Source organism: Simochromis diagramma, unplaced genomic scaffold (genome assembly GCF_900408965.1).
Source record: "Simochromis diagramma unplaced genomic scaffold, fSimDia1.1 OVJJ01000646.1, whole genome shotgun sequence".
In the NCBI taxonomy this organism is placed as follows: domain Eukaryota; kingdom Metazoa; phylum Chordata; class Actinopteri; order Cichliformes; family Cichlidae; genus Simochromis; species Simochromis diagramma.
Genome location: NW_024387279.1, coordinates 7,239,307 through 7,256,505, shown reverse-complemented (window position 1 = coordinate 7,256,505; position 17,199 = coordinate 7,239,307). Strand labels below are relative to the sequence as shown.

Sequence of the window (17,199 nt, the reverse complement as noted above, 5' to 3'; positions counted from 1 at the left end):
CAAGAGAGAATGTTTGAATGTGTGCAACTCTGTTTGCAAAATCCCACTATCTGTGTGGCACTCTCTTTCCTCTACAGTGAAGCGCTTCAGGGAGCCCAAACATGAGAGGAGACCCTGGAAGATCTGGTAAGGGAATCAAGCCAGCGCTAAATTAATTTCTATGCAAAGAAACCGCATGAGACCCACTGGAGTGCCTTGGAAGTAACATAAGCGTGTATCTGCAGGTTTCTGGACACCTCAAAACAGGCAATTGGGATGCTCTTCATCCACTTTGCTAATGTCTATTTGTCGGACCTCACAGAGGAGGATCCCTGCTCATTGTGAGTATTTGGATGTCTCTGATAAATCAGAGTAATCTTTTTAAAATGAAGTTAATTTAACTTTGTAGACACTCAGTTCACATTAATTTTCCATTTTCCCTCCAGATACCTCATTAATTTCTTGTTAGATGCTTCTCTGGGCATGTTGCTGATCTATGCAGGGGTAAGAGCCGTCAGTGCTATTGTAGAATGGAGGCAATGGGACTCTCTGCGTTTTGGAGAATACGGTGAGGACAGTGCCTGTGATGTCCAGTGGAGGGCAGTAGCTGCCCTTGCTATTATAGCGCTGCAGTGCCATTTCCTACCCTTTCAATGCTTTACTTTGTTCTGTTGGCAATTATGTAACACCAAAGCAGTGACATCTAATATTTTTGGTGTGTGTGTGTGTGTGTGTGTGTGTGTGTGTGTGTGTGTGTGTGTACAGGGAGCGCAGAATTATTAGGCCAGTTGTATTTCTGAGGAATAATTTTATTATTGAACAACAACCATGTTCTCAATGAACCCAAAAAACTCATTAATATCAAAGCTGAATGTTTTTGGAAGTAGTTTTTAGTTTGTTTTTAGTTTTAGCTATTTTAGGGGGATATCTGTGTGTGCAGGTGACTATTACTGTGCATAATTATTAGGCAACTTAACAAAAAACAAATATATAGCCATTTCAATTATTTATTTTTACCAGTGAAACCAATATAACATCTCCACATTCACAAATATACATTTCTGACATTCAAAAACAAAACAAAAACAAATCAGCGACCAATATAGCCACCTTTCTTTGCAAGGACACTCAAAAGCCTGCCATCCATGGATTCTGTCAGTGTTTTGATCTGTTCACCATCAACATTGCGTGCAGCAGCAACCACAGCCTCCCAGACACTGTTCAGAGAGGTGTACTGTTTTCCCTCCTTGTAAATCTCACATTTGATGATGGACCACAGGTTCTCAATGGGGTTCAGGTGAACAAGGTGGCCATGTCATTAGTTTTTCTTCTTTTATACCCTTTCTTGCCAGCCACGCTGTGGAGTACTTGGACGCGTGTGATGGAGCATTGTCCTGCATGAAAATCATGTTTTTCTTGAAGGATGCAGACTTCTTCCTGTACCACTGCTTGAAGAAGGTGTCTTCCAGAAACTGGCAGTAGGACTGGGAGTTGAGCTTGACTCCATCCTCAACCCGAAAAGGCCCCACAAGCTCATCTTTGATGATACCAGCCCAAACCAGTACTCCACCTCCACCTTGCTGGCGTCTGAGTCGGACTGGAGCTCTCTGACCTTTACCAATCCAGCCACGGGCCCATCCATCTGGCCCATCAAGACTCACTCTCATTTCATCAGTCCATAAAACCTTAGAAAAACCAGTCTTGAGATATTTCTTGGCCCAGTCTTGACGTTTCAGCTTGTGTGTCTTGTTCAGTGGTGGTCGTCTTTCAGCCTTTCTTACCTTGGCCATGTCTCTGAGTATTGCACACCTTGTGCTTTTGGGCACTCCAGTGATGTTGCAGCTCTGAAATATGGCCAAACTGGTGGCAAGTGGCATCTTGGCAGCTGCACGCTTGACTTTTCTCAGTTCATGGGCAGTTATTTTGCGCCTTGGTTTTTCCACACGCTTCTTGCGACCCTGTTGACTATTTTGAATGAAACGCTTGATTGTTCGATGATCACGCTTCAGAAGCTTTGCAATTTTGAGACTGCTGCATCCCTCTGCAAGATATCTCACTATTTTTGACTTTTCTGAGCCTGTCAAGTCCTTCTTTTGACCCATTTTGCCAAAGGAAAGGACGTTGCCTAATAATTATGCACACCTGATATAGGGTGTTGATGTCATTAGACCACACCCCTTCTCATTACAGAGTTGCACATCACCTAATATGCTTAATTGGTAGTAGGCTTTCGAGCCTATACAGCTTGGAGTAAGACAACATGCATGAAGAGGATGATGTGGACAAAATACTCATTTGCCTAATAATTCTGCACTCCGTGTGTGTGTGTGTGTGTGTGTGTGTGTGTGTGTGTGTGTGTGTGTGTGTGTGTGTGTGTGTGTGTGTATATATATGTATGAAATACATAATCATGGTTTTAGACAATCATCTGTCTCCCCAGGAGAGCCAGTGCAGTGCACAGCGTGGCTGGGGCAGTGTATCCTCTACATTCTCATCATGATGTTTGAGAAAGTCCTTATCATGTTGGTCCTCCTCATCCCCCAGTGGAAGCAGGTCAGTAGAAGAGTGTGTTTTTCGTACATGATCATACTATACATGCGAGGTAAATTGACTTTAAACGGGTCAGCCCTGCCTCTCACCCGGCATGCTGCTCTGGTCTTGTTTTCTACACCTGAACGTTTTGGTGGGTGTTGTGCTAGTTTGTTTAGGAGTAATTTGGGAAGTTTAGTACACAAAGATGATGCCCAGATAACTTGTGTAAATACAGTAAAGCATGGTTATAGAGAGTTATTATATTTTTGTAATTTCTACAATTTAGTTTCGGTTCAGCTAGTTTCCAGAGTGAGTTTGCTTGTTTCAGTTTAAGTTTTTTGGAAATGTTTTAGTTTAATTAATGTTAATTTCAGTCTTAGTCTTTATTAATCATTGTTTGGAGGGCATATGTCAGTGGTAAGATCTAGGAAAATCAGTACAGATATTAAAAAAAACAAAAAACTTTTTGAAAGCAGTTGACTCACAGTGTTGTCGACATCAAGTCTCAGTAAATAATATATTAAACCTCATGAAGCAACTTTTAATTTCTTTTTTTTTTTACCAATCTAAGAAATACAAATTTTGTGCTATATTTTAGTTTAGTTTTTTCAAATGTGTAGTTTTTATATTTATTTAAATTAACTAAAATGTTTGGGGGGGGGGGTTTCCGATCTAGTTTCAGGTTTTATTTAGTTATATTTAACAATAATAACCTTGGTCCTACATCACTGTGTATACAATAAGGCACACTTAAACAGCATTTTCTGAGTCATTACTCAAAAGCATTTGTAAGTAATGATTTATATTTTTAAGTACTCCCTGGAGAAGGTATTTTGTTATGCTACTAACAGTTTTACTTTCACATTGAGAAATACACTTACATAATTACCATTTAATAATTAAATTAATCTCACAAATGATGAGGACACAGCATCTTTCTTTGGGTGTTTCAGTATGAGCACAAAGCTGACAGCCAAGCAAGTTGTCCAAAGAGCACTTAACTGTGATTTTAATATTGCAGCATTAGAAAAAGAGTCTGTAATCCATCACTGTGTTTGTTACCTGCTGAAGGTCAGCCTCTGGCAGCTTGACTGGGGTTAGTGTACACTCGGGTTTAACTTCACTCTGGGTTCTTCAGTACTACCTTTGTTGGCTCTGCAGATGTTTTCAGAGTCTGTGTGGTGTGAGCAGCAGTTGTTCCTGGCCCAGGGTGTAGCTTGCATTTAATTGAGAAACTATTGCATTCATTCCCCTGCTGGACTTGATCCAGGGGCACTGAAAGCATTAATTCCTAACCACTGGGCCTCCAGAGACAGTTTTTTCATGCCCAAAACAGTTTGTTGTGCTGTACTTTAGCAATTGTGGCGGGATGAACGCACCTCAGGCCATGCGGTGACTACGTAAGCTACGCAAATTACGTGCGGGATCCGCCTTTCCCTCGTCTCACTATGAGCGTCGGTCGTTGACAACTTCTATACATGGGTAGAAAAGTTCTTCTTGTCGGGAAAGAAAAAAAAAAAGCCTTCAGAGTGAAGTGTCGTTACGGCAGTGAGGTAAAAATGTGGCCTCTCCTCCAGTTTTCACCGAATAACAGCAGCGTTAACGTGCTAGCTAGCAGAGCACATCCAAGGTGGGAGAGCATCTTTTGGCGTCTTCGCCTCTTTTATTTTAAAAAAAATTTAGTAGTTCTGTGGTTTTGTGTCCGGTTAAAGTAACAGTAATTTTCATTTTAGTCTGTGCGTGAAATAATGGTCTAAAACCACGGGATTACAGCTAAAAAAAAATAGAAATAAAAGGTTGTTTATCTGCAACACGTTAATTTAACGGTAATACTGCTGTAATTGTAGTAACCGCGATTTACAGCACAAGGATGATGCCTCATTGATGCCTATCTATGCATACTATACAGTCTGCAGATTTGCCAGCTTTCCTCTTTCTTTCCTTTGTATTTGCAGCAGCTGTTTTCCATTCAGCTTGTTTTCTTAAATGCTGCACATTTGCTTATATTTGCTTCTATTTCGCTTGAATATGACAGACCCGTCCCGACCCCATTTAAGACTATAATATTGTCAGTGTACAATAATATTATGGGCTGCATGTTTAACCATCAAAAGTTAATGCTGTCACTAAGTGCAACATTATATTTGTGCTTGTTGTGTTTGTTTGTGTGGCAGCTGGCACTCCTCAAGCCTATACACAATCCTGCCCTGGAACTGGCCATCGTTATGCTCATCGTTCCGTTCTTCGTAAATGTAAGTCTGCCCTTATCTTATCTTTCTTTTCTTTCTTTTTTTTGTCTGAATTTTACATCTCCTGCAAAACCAATATTACATGTCTAGCAGGGGTGGGAGAAAAATTGTTTAATTTGAGGACCTAGTTTGTAGTTGAAACAATGTGATAAATCACAATGTACAGTGGGGCAAAAAAGTATTTAGTCAGCCACCGATTGTGCAAGTTCCCCCACCTAAAATGATGACAGAGGTCAGTAATTTGCACCAGAGGTACACTTCAACTGTGAGAGACAGAATGTGAAAAAAAAAAATCCATGAATTCACATGGTAGGATTTGTAAAGAATTTATTCGTAACTCAGGGTGGAAAATAAGTATTTGGTCAATAACAAAAATACAACTCAATACTTTGTAACATAACCTTTGTTGGCAATAACAGAGATCAAACGTTTACTATAGGTCTTTACCAGGTTTGCACACACAGTAGCTGGTATTTTGGCCCATTCCTCCATGCAGATCTTCTCAAGAGCAGTGATGTTTTGGGGCTGTCGCTGAGCAACACGGACTTTCAACTCCCGCCACAGATTTTCTATGGGGTTGAGGTCTGGAGACTGGCTCGGCCACTCCAGGACTTTCAAATGCTTCTTACGGAGCCACTCCTTTGTTGCCCGGGCGGTGTGTTTTGGATCATTGTCATGTTGGAAGACCCAGCCTCGTTTCATCTTCAAAGTTCTCACTGATGGAAGGAGGTTTTGGCTCAAAATCTCACGATACATGGCCCCATTCATTCTGTCCTTAACACGGATCAGTCGTCCTGTCCCCTTGGCAGAAAAACAGCCCCATAGCATGATGTTTCCACCCCCATGCTTCACAGTAGGTATGGTGTTCTTGGGATGCAACTCAGTATTCTTCTTCCTCCAAACACGACGAGTTGAGTTTATACCAAAAAGTTCTACTTTGGTTTCATCTGACCACATGACATTCTCCCAATCCTCTGCTGTATCATCCATGTGCTCTCTGGCAAACTTCAGACGGGCCTGGACATGCACTGGCTTCAGCAGCGGAACACGTCTGGCACTGCGGGATTTGATTCCCTGCCGTTGTAGTGTGTTACTGATGGTGACCTTTGTTACTTTGGTCCCAGCTCTCTGCAGGTCATTCACCAGGTCCCCCCGTGTGGTTCTGGGATCTTTGCTCACCGTTCTCATGATCATTTTGACCCCACGGGGTGAGATCTTGCGTGGAGCCCCAGATTGAGGGAGATTATCAGTGGTCTTGTATGTCTTCCATTTTCTGATGATTGCTCCCACAGTTGATTTTTTCACACCAAGCTGCTTGCCTATTGTAGATTCACTCTTCCCAGTCTGGTGCAGGTCTACAATACTTTTCCTGGTGTCCTTCGAAAGCTCTTTGGTCTTGGCCATGGCGGAGTTTGGAGTCTGACTGTTTGAGGCTGTGGACAGATGTCTTTTATACAGATGATGAGTTCAAACAGGTGCCATTCATACAGGTAACGAGTGGGGGACAGAAAAGCGTCTTACAGAAGACGTTACAGGTCTGTGAGAGCCAGAGATTTTCCATGTTTGAGGTGACCAAATACTTATTTTCCACCCTAATTTACGAATAAATTCTTTACAAATCCTACCATGTGAATTCATGGATTTTTTTTTTTTCACATTCTGTCTCTCACAGTTGAAGTGTACCTCTGGTGCAGATTACTGACCTCTGTCATCATTTTAAGTGGGGGAACTTGCACAATCGGTGGCTGACTAAATACTTTTTTGCCCCACTGTATGTTACTCAACAAATCAAAAAATGTTACAAGTCACAATTACATGAATGAAGTGAGTGAAGTACTGCGATAATATTGTGTCACTAACGTGCAGTGAGACATTGTCATTGGTTACCAAAATCATCAGTGCCCATTGTATTGCATGCACACAAAGGTAAAAGCTGTTTCTCTAGTTTTGGTGGATTTTTAAAAACCGCTTGAATCAGTTCTGTAGAAAAATCATCCACCTGTATTTTCTGTGTCACATAGGCCCTAATGTTCTGGGTAGTAGATAATTTCCTAATGAAGAAGCACAGGACAAAAGCAAAGCTTGAAGAGAGGGAAGAGGACTCACGGGGGAACGGCAAGGTGCGATACAGAAGAGCTCTTTCCCATGATGACTCGGAGTCAGAGGTAAGTTTAACTGGAAAGCTAATGCTAAAGGAGACAGATTCAACTGACACATACCATTTTCATTTCTTCAGTCTCTCTCTCTCTCTCTCTCTCACTCACTCACTCACTCACTCACTCACTCACTCACTCAAACCTACATCGCATTTTTTGATTGATTTGATTTTTATTGATTAGCATTCAAATATCTCAGTGAAGACAGAAAAAAGATTACCACAAAGCAAGAAAGCACGAGACAAGGCTAATCAAAAGGTATTGGCTGAAGCATTTGCTTATTACCCCAACCCTTTTAACAAAAGATCTTTTTGCATGCAGCTCCTGTACACAGCCCATACGGAAAAGAAATAGTAAAAACTTATATGTGATTACTCATGAAAGTGGCCACTTTCATGAGTAAATCATATAAGGCTTACATGATTTACTCATGAAAGTGGCCACTTTCGCATTACTTTCATACATTGTTTTAGTAAGTATCCAAAACACAAGTTTCATTATATAATTTTTCAAGGGATCTTATATCTGTTTTCACACTTATATGCTTTTCATACAAGTTTCACACAAGACAGATACAAACTTTATAAGATTTATATATATCTTTTCCATATGGGAGGGCTCGAAGCAAAGAATAAAACAAAGCAAAAACAAAACAAACAAACAAGATAAATAACTACATCAAAGCAAAAGAATCAAGAGTTTGGTTTTTTTTTTGCTCTTTTCATTCTTGATATATATATTTTTCTAATACTCTATTTTTAAACAAGGAAAATGAACTACACCTTTTTAAAATCACTGTCATAACTATTCCACAGGTTAACTCCTCTAACAGAAACACATCTCTGCTTTATATTTGTCCTTATCTTGTTTTTTTTTAAAGAAATCTGTTCCCCTTAAGTCATATTGACTCTCTCTGACTTTGAACAGCTTCTGAGTACTGGGGCAAAGCAAGTTATTTTGTGCTTTATACATTATCTGTGCCATTTTATATTCAACTAAATCATAAAATTTCTGGGTATTCAGATTAATAAACAAAATGTTAGTTGGTTCTATATAGTTTGATTGGTTTATAATTCTTATAGCTCTTTTTTGTAACTTGAAAATAGGAAGAGTGTTCGTTTTATATGTATTACCCCATATCTCTAGACAATAAGTCATATATGGAAGCAACAGAGTACAATAAAGTGTGTGTATAATGATTTTTTTGTTCAGGACATTTACACAGTAAATGTTTCAGTGCTACTGTGGTCCTCTAACTAGTGGTTTACTTTATAGCTGGTAAACTAGTGTTTACATATCTCTTCTCCACACACACAGTATTCATTCACCATTCATTCAATAACATTTTTCAAATGTTAGGACAGATAGGATGGCATCTCCATAAAACCTCTCTTGACATGTCTAGATGACATTAAAGCTTGGTTGGCTCTAAACTTTTTAAATTTTAATGAAAAGAAAACAGAAGTGTTGGTGTTTGGACCCAGTTGTCCCTGTGAGTCCTCCTCTGTTGTTTTAGGATCCCTGGAAGTCTATTTTAAATCTATTGTTACTGACCTTGGTTTTAAGTTGGACAGTGATTTTAAATTGGACAACCAAATCAGAGCAGTGGTGAAGTCCAGTTTTTATCATTTAAGGCGACTGGCAAGAGTAAAATCTTTTCTTTCGAGGCAGCACCTTGAAACAGTGATCCATGCTTTTATTTCTTCCCGCCTGGACTACTGTAACTCACTTTATGTGGGGGTCAGTCAGTCATTGCTCTCACGTCTGCAGCTGGTTCAAAATGCCGCTGCACGACTCCTAAGAGGAACTCGAAAAAGAGAGCATATAACCCCTGTGCTGGCCTCTCTGCACTGGCTGCCTGTGTCTTTTAGAGTTAATTTTAAAATTCTTATGTTTGTTTTTAAATGCCTTCACAGTCTTGCCCCGCCTTACCTCTCTGAGCTTCTTCATCCCCACATACCCACAATACCCTGTCGGTCTCTCAGGTCAGCTGACCAGCTACTCCTGGAGGTACCGAGATCCAGGAGGAAGCTCAGAGGGGACGGGGCCTTCTCTATTGTGGCTCCAAAATTATGGAATAATTTGCCCATGCATGTTAGAGAGGCCCCTTCACTGTCCACTTTTAAATCACGTCTTAAAACCCACTTTTATTCCTTGGCTTTTAACCTCAGTGAGACTTAATTAAATAACTACTTCAATTAAAAGAGAAACTAACGATTTCACTCTTCTTTTATTTGTTTTTTATTTATATCTCTTGTAATTTTATTTTACAGTTCCAATGTACAGCACTTTGTGTCAGCTGTGGTTGTTTTAAAGTGCTTTATAAATAAAGTTGATGAGATAGTCCCTAGATTTTCTGGAATTTTATACTGTTATGCTGATCACACTTAACTATTCTGTTATATATACATCGTGTTTGTGTGCTGCTGTCTTTGGAGCACATGCTGTTACTATACCACAGAATTGTGGGGGATGGGTTAACCGTTTTGGACACACACATATTTGTGTAGGCGGCTCCTTCATTCTGCAGCGGGCCAGTGGCGCAATGGATAACGCGTCTGACTACGGATCAGAAGATTCTAGGTTCGACTCCTGGCTGGCTCGTAGGTTTTTTTTTCTTTTTTTTTTTTTTTTTCTTCTCTTTCTCTTTTCTTTTTGGTGTTAGATTGACAGTAGTACTCAGTGACTGTTGTCCCTTGCTGGAAGTTTTTTTTTTTTTTTTTTTTTTTGAGGGGGGGGCGGCAGTGTTCTTGTTTCCTTAGCAGGTGTTGATTAGGAAAATGAAATGATCCAGACAGGGTGTAGCATTTTAAACAGTTGTTAAATTAAAATTTAAAAAGTAAAGTAAAGGATACATGGGAGAAATAGTCTTTGCAATGTTTGTTCATCAGAGGGCACTCAGCAACTTTGCTGTTAGAAACATGCCACAAAGTCAACAACCAGCTGGTCCAAGTAGAGTAGGGCAGAGTATAAATGCGTATTATTATTTTCATGTTATCTTAGCAAGGACTCAGAAATCAATACACATATTATTATCCTTTGATTGAAATGATTTTTGGCCTGTAAAATTGGTGGTTGTTTATAAGTTCATGTGCAGTGTTACAGATTTGTATATATTTGATGTATGTATGTTCAATCTCAAAGCAATATCAGGCTTACTTTTGAGGCATTTGAACACTGTAGCAGTCATGCAGCGTTGACAAACGCAAGCTTTGTGTTACTTCCTTCTTCTTGTGTGTTGCTGTTGAATACCACATGCAGTCAGCAGAGCAATAGACTGTGGGGGATGGGCTGAGCTGTAGTAAGACGCATGTATTCCTGTAGGGGGGCACTGCATTCCACTGCGGGCCAGTGGCGCAATGGATAACGCGTCTGACTACGGATCAGAAGATTCTAGGTTCGACTCCTGGCTGGCTCGTATATGTTTTATTTTCTGGGTTGCTTTGATTTGGTTGAAATAATAGAAGCAATTATTGTTATTCTTGCATAAGATGAGAACAGTCATACTATGAATACATTTTCTCTGACCTACTTAACGCTATAGTAAAATTACAGCATAACTTCATTAAATAAAGCTACAATAACTAGCTTTTAGGATTCAGGAGTTTGTAACCTTTTCTGTGGAGAGATTTTAGGGCATTTTGTGACCACAATATTGAGCATAAACCGACATGAACAAATGTGGGCAGTTACTACATGGTGTGCAAATGAGCAACAGTGCAGTTCAGTTAACAGTCACAGATGTAATTATTAATAACTATAGTTATATTAATGAGGTTGCACAGACCTCCACAAGTCCAGTATTTAATCACTCTCCAAATTCCTCTTTATGAAAAATACAACAACTCTCCTTAAAGGGGACCTGAAACACTGCACATATAAAGGCTAATTTACACAATAGAGCACTGCTCTCAACCACTGACATGGATGTAACAGAATCAATAACTCAGAGGAAAATAAAGACACTAAAACCAAAAATCAGTTTAAGGGGATCACATTTGTGCTGTCTTTGCTGCAACAATGAGTTTTAATTAATTGGCTGTTAATGTCTAGCGTTTCTTGTCCCCTTTAACGCAGTCATCTTTTCCCTCCTATTTATTTGTGAAGTAGTGTTTACTCCAGCTTCTGTTAGGATGTGTTTACATTGTGAAACAACATCAAATGGATTTTGAAAGCATGAAAGGTCACAGCAGTGCAGTTTAGCTTCCCTTTCTGAGAAAGTGTTGCTGCTACACGTGGACCTTGCACCCAGGGCACAACTGTGGGGGATGGGCCACAGTGGTTGAACCATGGGGCCAGTGGCGCAATGGATAACGCGTCTGACTACGGATCAGAAGATTCTAGGTTCGACTCCTGGCTGGCTCGTAACTTTTCTTTTTTCTTTCTGGGGTTACATTGACAGTAGTACTCAGTAAAGTCTTTCTTTTTTTTTATTTCCTTTTCCACATGTTAAAATACAAAATTAGCAGGGGTTGATTATGAAATGATGCAGACATGTATTGGCTTTTTACACAGTTGTTAAGTGAAACTTTAATTCGACTCCTCGCTGGCTTGTGATCTTTTCATGTATTAAGTTATGCTATTACTTTAGATTTTGTTAGTTTGTAAAATAAAACAGTCATTCCCACTTTTTTTTTTTTTTAGTGAGAATATTAGACAATATAAAATTATGCTATCATGCTTTCATATTATGCTCATTTGGGAGCTCGAGTTTTATGTGGGAGGTCTTCTTTGTTAGGTTTATGTGCTTTACTCTGCCCCCCCCACCCCCACAGACTTTCTTTTCATGTAATTTTTTGAGCAAGGTTAAAAACAAAAAAAGCTACATCAGCAATGAGGTTGTGAGGCTAGATTGGAATGTGATTGTGCTTTTATGGGAACGGGCTCTAAAACATCTGGAGGGCAAATATAAAAATAAATATTTCTGTGTTTATCTCCATTGTGTGATCAAGCACTTTAGAGTAAACAGTGCACCTGGGAGTCAACATGATAATGATGATGGCAGTCATCGTGGATCTTTTTTTTTTCTTGTTTTTGTTTGTTTGTTTGTTTTTTAAATGTAACCGTTAACCTCGTCTAACCTTTGAGGTCTGATATATCTCTGTCTCTCCTTCGTTTTCCTCAGATCCTTTTCTCTGCAGATGACGAAATGGATGAGTCTGATGAAGACGATGTCCGTCGACTCACTGGTGTGAAGATGGTGAAAAAGAAGAAGCTTCGCATGGGGATCCCTGTCTGACCTGCGTGCCTAGCTTTACTGTTAGGATCAAAAAGTCTGCATACATTTCCCCATTCCCCTACAGATTGTGTGATATTGCCTTCAATCAGTGACCTTCAATTACAAAATAATACACTGTATCTGAAGCTCCTTTACCATTGGCTCCTGGAGGACAGCTATATGAACTTTTTTTTTTTTTTAGCAGTCGACCATTTTTCTTTCTTTTGTTTTTTTTTTTTTTTTTTTTTTTTTTATCATTGTTTATTTTAAACATGGCTCTCATGATGTGAGTGTTGTGTTTCAGGACACTGGGAAAAACAATGAGTGAAGTTACTGTTAAATCCTTAATGTAATGGGAAAACTGAACTGGCTCCAGCAGAGCCAAATACGATGTACTAGGTTACATTTGATATCCTTCCGAAGTGCACCCCCCTCCCCCCAAAACAAACAAACTAAAATGAGCAAACAAAAAAAAAGATGTATTCCTTGTGTTCATTCCACGTTAACGTCTGTCCTGTTGTCGTCACATGTAGATGCCCCACCATGGCCCGTGTTATACGTGTGTCTGTGACGGTGTGTACAATTGCACACCCTTTAACTTTAAGAGGAGCGTTACGTCAGGTTTTGAATCACTGTATTGACTCTACCGTATATCTTGTACGTGATGTTACATTAGTTGAATGGAGCACATTAATCCTTGCAGCAATCTTCCATTTCTTTTAACAAAGACATCTGAAGTCTCTTTTGAACTGTTGAACCTGTAAGACTGCAAGCGCTGCACTGCAGCATCCTTCTAATGTCAGCTCAGCCACTGTTTTTTCTGTAAGCAAACGACTGCAACATGTCTGACTCTTTTACTGATGTGCTCTGACTGTATGTTTTAGTCCTTGAATGTACTTTTTTTTTTTTTTTTTTCTTTTTTTTTAAGTTTTGAGTGTTTTACTTTCGGGCCAAAAAAGGTGAGTATGCTCATCCCAAAAGTGTTTTTTCAGTAAATATGGGAACAGGTTCTTGCACAATTTCCCATTTTCCTCAGCTTTTGCCTTTCCCTGTTCTAATGTGTGGGTTTTTTTGTTTTGTTTTTTTCCTTTGTTATTGTTGTGTTTTTGTTTTGTAGTTCCAACAATGTGCCTGAGTTAAATTACCAGCAGTCTTTTTATTTTTGGTTTTGGTTCGGTTTTGTTTTCTTTGACTGTTTTAAGCAGAGCTCGAGATCTCCAGAGGGGTATACTACGAAGACAGTTTTAACACAGCCAGGCTTTCTTTGTGTTAGTATCATCTTATTAGTACATGCACATTCCAGTAAAAATGTGGAACTTCATTCAGTGGTTTATTAAGATACAGCTTAACAACTTGCACAAATGAAATACATTCCCCTAGCATAGAATCTACATTGCGCTTAACACATGCTGTAAGTGAAAATGTGAGACTTCTGCTCATTTTTAAACTGAAACTCAGAACATAACCTGCTCCTGTCCAGTAATGGAGTCACATTAGTGACACAAAACTCTGAGTTTAAGCTCAACATAGTTTTCTAAACCACTAATCTCACTTTGTAGTACACCCCTCAGGCATGAAGCACCATCCAGCAGGCTCTAATCTTAAGAATGTGACGTACATAGACCTCTAAACTGTAAACAGTAAGTGCAGACCAGGCAGCTGAGAGAAAGGGTGTGCTTGTGTGTGTGATTTAACACGCACACACTAGTGTGTATATAAACTGGCATGTGCTGAATATATGTGTGACTGCTGGTCCTGTTTAAAGTAAAAGGCGTGACTTAAACTACAATGATTACGGTGCTGCTGATGATTTCATTCTGATGTTTTTGGCATGTTGGTAAAGAAGGAAAGACTGTGTGCATTTTTAAAAAGGGGAAAGTACGGGACAGTGCAGAAGTCATGGTAACTGTCAGCTGAACTAGGACAAAGAGGGCTTTAGTATTTTGCGGAGCTTAATCTACTTCATGAACAACATCTGATGGAAATAAGTTATCATATAAATGCTTTTCAAATAAACGGTATGATACAGAATGAAAGTAGTGGATTACCTTTCTGTTGTGGCAGAGAAAAGGTGTTCCCTGACCGGGAATCGAACCCGGGCCGCGGCGGTGAGAGCGCCGAATCCTAACCACTAGACCACCAGGGATTGAAAGGGACCACGGTGTGACCTCATAAAATGTGTAAACGCATTTATGTTAAAAAAACAAAGGGGGGGATGATGTTCATCCCAAAACTGTTTTTCATACCTTGACTTTTAAACTTTGTATTTATTTTATAAAAGTGAGATTCAAAGATATTCATTGATATCTGCATTTGTTTTGTTTTGTTTTTTTAATGCCATGTTTATACAACAAAATTACAACACGGTGATGATTTCAGCATCTCTTTAATTGTGGGGATTGCTTGCTGTTTACCACTAGGGGTAACGCTTTCCTTATCAGAGTCGACCGGTAATGATTGTGTTCCCAGAAATAGATCTGCTTTCAGCAAATACACATGCAGTAATTAAGCATCAGGAGCCATTCTTAGGGGCTCTTTAAAGTTCACGACATGTTGGATCAACAGCTTAATTTAAAAGGCACCTTTTGTCTCTTTGTCTAAGACTTTTTGTCTATTTATTACTTTTACTGTAAGTACCATGTTCTGCTCAAAAACATATAATTTGTTGTGTTTGATATTTTAAGTGTTGTGGTTTTAAATGCTGATGATGGAGCTCCAAGCCAGTTGTTTAAGGGTGAAGGATATATTTAACGGGCCAGCATAAACATACATGCGTAATGAGATGCTCTAAACATCGCACTGGGAAAAGTCTTAATAATCCTCATAATCATCATCTGCACAAACGGGTAATCCAAATGATGGCTAAAAGTCCTATAACTGCTTTGACTGCTCTAAATGGGTAACAATCACATACAAACAGTAACGAGTCTTACTGTGTGTCACTGAGTTAAAACAGTGATGAGTCTGTGTTTCCATGATCCCACAGCTCACACCTTGAATTTAAACACTGATGCCAAGTCTAATGAGTAATAGTGCCTGAACTGTTTGCTTACTTGTTCCAGGCTAAAAAGAAAAGTGTAAACGCATTTAAAACAATCCGGATCGAGTGCATAAAGTAACATGATATTAAGTCCTAATGGTCCATACGGACAGATTTGGCAGAGAATGCGTACTGAAAACACAACTGGTCCAGATTGACATTTGGGCGGCTCTTACTGGTCCAGCCCTTATTTTGATGGTTAACTAGCTGAAAATGCTTTTTATGACATCCCAACAAGAAACATCCTCTTGCCTAAATCAAGTTATAGAACTGAGTAAGCAGATTCCCAAGAACTGGCTCTACAAGGCGGTACTGCTGGGTGGTGATCACTAGTTTAATGTGGTGCAAAGTGCAAAGCCCTACAGAGACATTTTCAAAAGAGGATGTGAGTGCAGGGTTAACCGGAGGAGGAGGTGTAGCCTTCTGCCACTCCTGTTGTGTCTTGAAATTGTCAGCTGTTGGCCTGTAAGCTTATCGTTAACGATGGGAGCCCCATTCCAGCTGTACTATCCTTCACGTCACACCTAATAATACACTGTGACAACAGGCAGTGGAACCGATGGCAGGGGGGGCCTGACTGACTCACTGCAGGCTGACACAGGACTATATATAATGTCTGGGGGACAGACACACACACACAACAGAATAACAACCAACAAATCAATTACACTGTCTGCGGGATCAGAGCACCAACTCTAACAGCCATGTCACAGGTACGTTACATCACCTCACATACAGCAAATGAATACACAATGAATCCACGCTTAACCAGAGAGTCACATACGTTTTATTTGCCCTTATTTTCTTTACTGTAGCCAGGCGAGGTAAAAAAGAAGAAGCGCCCACCGATGAAGGAGGAGGACCTCAAAGGAGCCCGCAGTAAACTGGGACTGAAGGGCGAGGTTAAGAGTAAGACCTATGAGGTCATGGTGGAGTGTGGTGAGTAAAGTCTTTGCTGTCTGCAAAGGCATTATGTCTTCCTGGAATAACAAGTATGAACTCATGGGCGCATAGACCGTAAACATGACTGTATATCTCGTAAAAACAGCCTAGCTGACTTTGTGTTGTATTCGTGTCCGATTTATATTTTATATAAAAAAAAAAAAAAAAAAAAAACAAGTTCCCTGACCGGGAATCGAACCCGGGCCGCGGCGGTGAGAGCGCCGAATCCTAACCACTAGACCACCAGGGAGAGCTACAGCTACACAAACATGTATCACTTTTAAAGGACACACTGACGACGAGTTCCCCGTGTTTCGGGTAGTTTTCTTGATAATAAATCACCAATGGTTTCTGTCGGAGTGAGTGGAGGGACATTTTATAGCTTCTTCAAACATTGACATTGGACTCTATGAAGAAGTAAATACAGAAAAAAAAACCAAGTCCTACGACAGCACTATCTCACGAACATTGCACACATTCACATCCATATAAGTGTACTAGATGTCCACACTCCAAACACCTCATAGTCTGATATAGTTTTAATAGCAGCTTACTTGGACATGACGTTGAATGATTAGTATTCCTTTGGGGTTGTTGCCTGGTACTAAGAAGTGCCTGATTAAAATTTTGAATGTCAAATTCTCAACTATGAATCGAGGAAGTGCCACAAATAGAGAGTGTTTTTCTGACGTGTCTTGTGTCTCTGTCTCGTTCTGTGATCAGAACGCGCGGGCAAAGTTGCTCCATCTGTGTTCAGTGGTGTGAGGACAGGAAAGGAGACCGTGCTTGACCAGCCCACATCTGCCAAAGCTCCTGGAGCCAGTGTGTTCAGCAAGTGAAGCACACTGCAACCTAAAACCAAACAAATAGCACAGGATGAACATGCACACTGTTAGCTTTGTGCTTCAGACTCAGAGACTTTTAAGTGTGTGCTTCTTCCTGCTTTAATGAAAAATTTAAGAAGGATTAATTGAAGACAGATGAATGTGGTTCATTGCTATGATTATATATTGTGAAAAAAATGTTTGTTTTTTTTACTTGTGTTCAGCATTTTCCTAAATAAACTCTCACTGTGACAAGCAA

The 17,199-nt window shown here is 39.8% G+C and overlaps 1 protein-coding gene and 5 non-coding genes across 7 annotated transcripts in view; 4 read left to right on the top strand and 2 right to left on the bottom strand.

Moving 5' to 3' along the window:
* LOC120715881 (store-operated calcium entry regulator STIMATE-like) overlaps positions 1-17,199 on the top strand; it is a 21,736-nt gene extending 4,537 nt beyond the window's left edge. The window contains exons 3-11 of one of the 2 annotated variants that reach the window (XM_040003128.1): positions 78-126; positions 225-320; positions 426-547; positions 2,420-2,532; positions 4,686-4,763; positions 6,782-6,925; positions 12,042-12,149; positions 15,990-16,113; positions 16,840-17,199. In XM_040003128.1, the coding sequence (XP_039859062.1) occupies positions 78-126; positions 225-320; positions 426-547; positions 2,420-2,532; positions 4,686-4,763; positions 6,782-6,925; positions 12,042-12,149; positions 15,990-16,113; positions 16,840-16,955 (950 nt within the window). In that variant the 3' untranslated portion in view covers positions 16,956-17,199. Of the gene's footprint in view, positions 1-77; positions 127-224; positions 321-425; positions 548-2,419; positions 2,533-4,685; positions 4,764-6,781; positions 6,926-12,041; positions 12,150-15,724; positions 15,888-15,989; positions 16,114-16,839 lie in introns of those variants that run through there. The other variant, XM_040003127.1, reaches the window with a different exon arrangement.
* trnar-acg lies at positions 9,448-9,520 on the top strand. The gene has a single exon. It is a non-coding gene; the product is annotated as a tRNA-Arg (tRNA).
* On the top strand, positions 10,262-10,334 carry trnar-acg. The gene has a single exon. It is a non-coding gene; the product is annotated as a tRNA-Arg (tRNA).
* On the top strand, positions 11,209-11,281 carry trnar-acg. Its single transcript has one exon. It is a non-coding gene; the product is annotated as a tRNA-Arg (tRNA).
* Positions 14,209-14,280, bottom strand: trnae-cuc. Its single transcript has one exon. It is a non-coding gene; the product is annotated as a tRNA-Glu (tRNA).
* Positions 16,295-16,366, bottom strand: trnae-cuc. Its single transcript has one exon. It is a non-coding gene; the product is annotated as a tRNA-Glu (tRNA).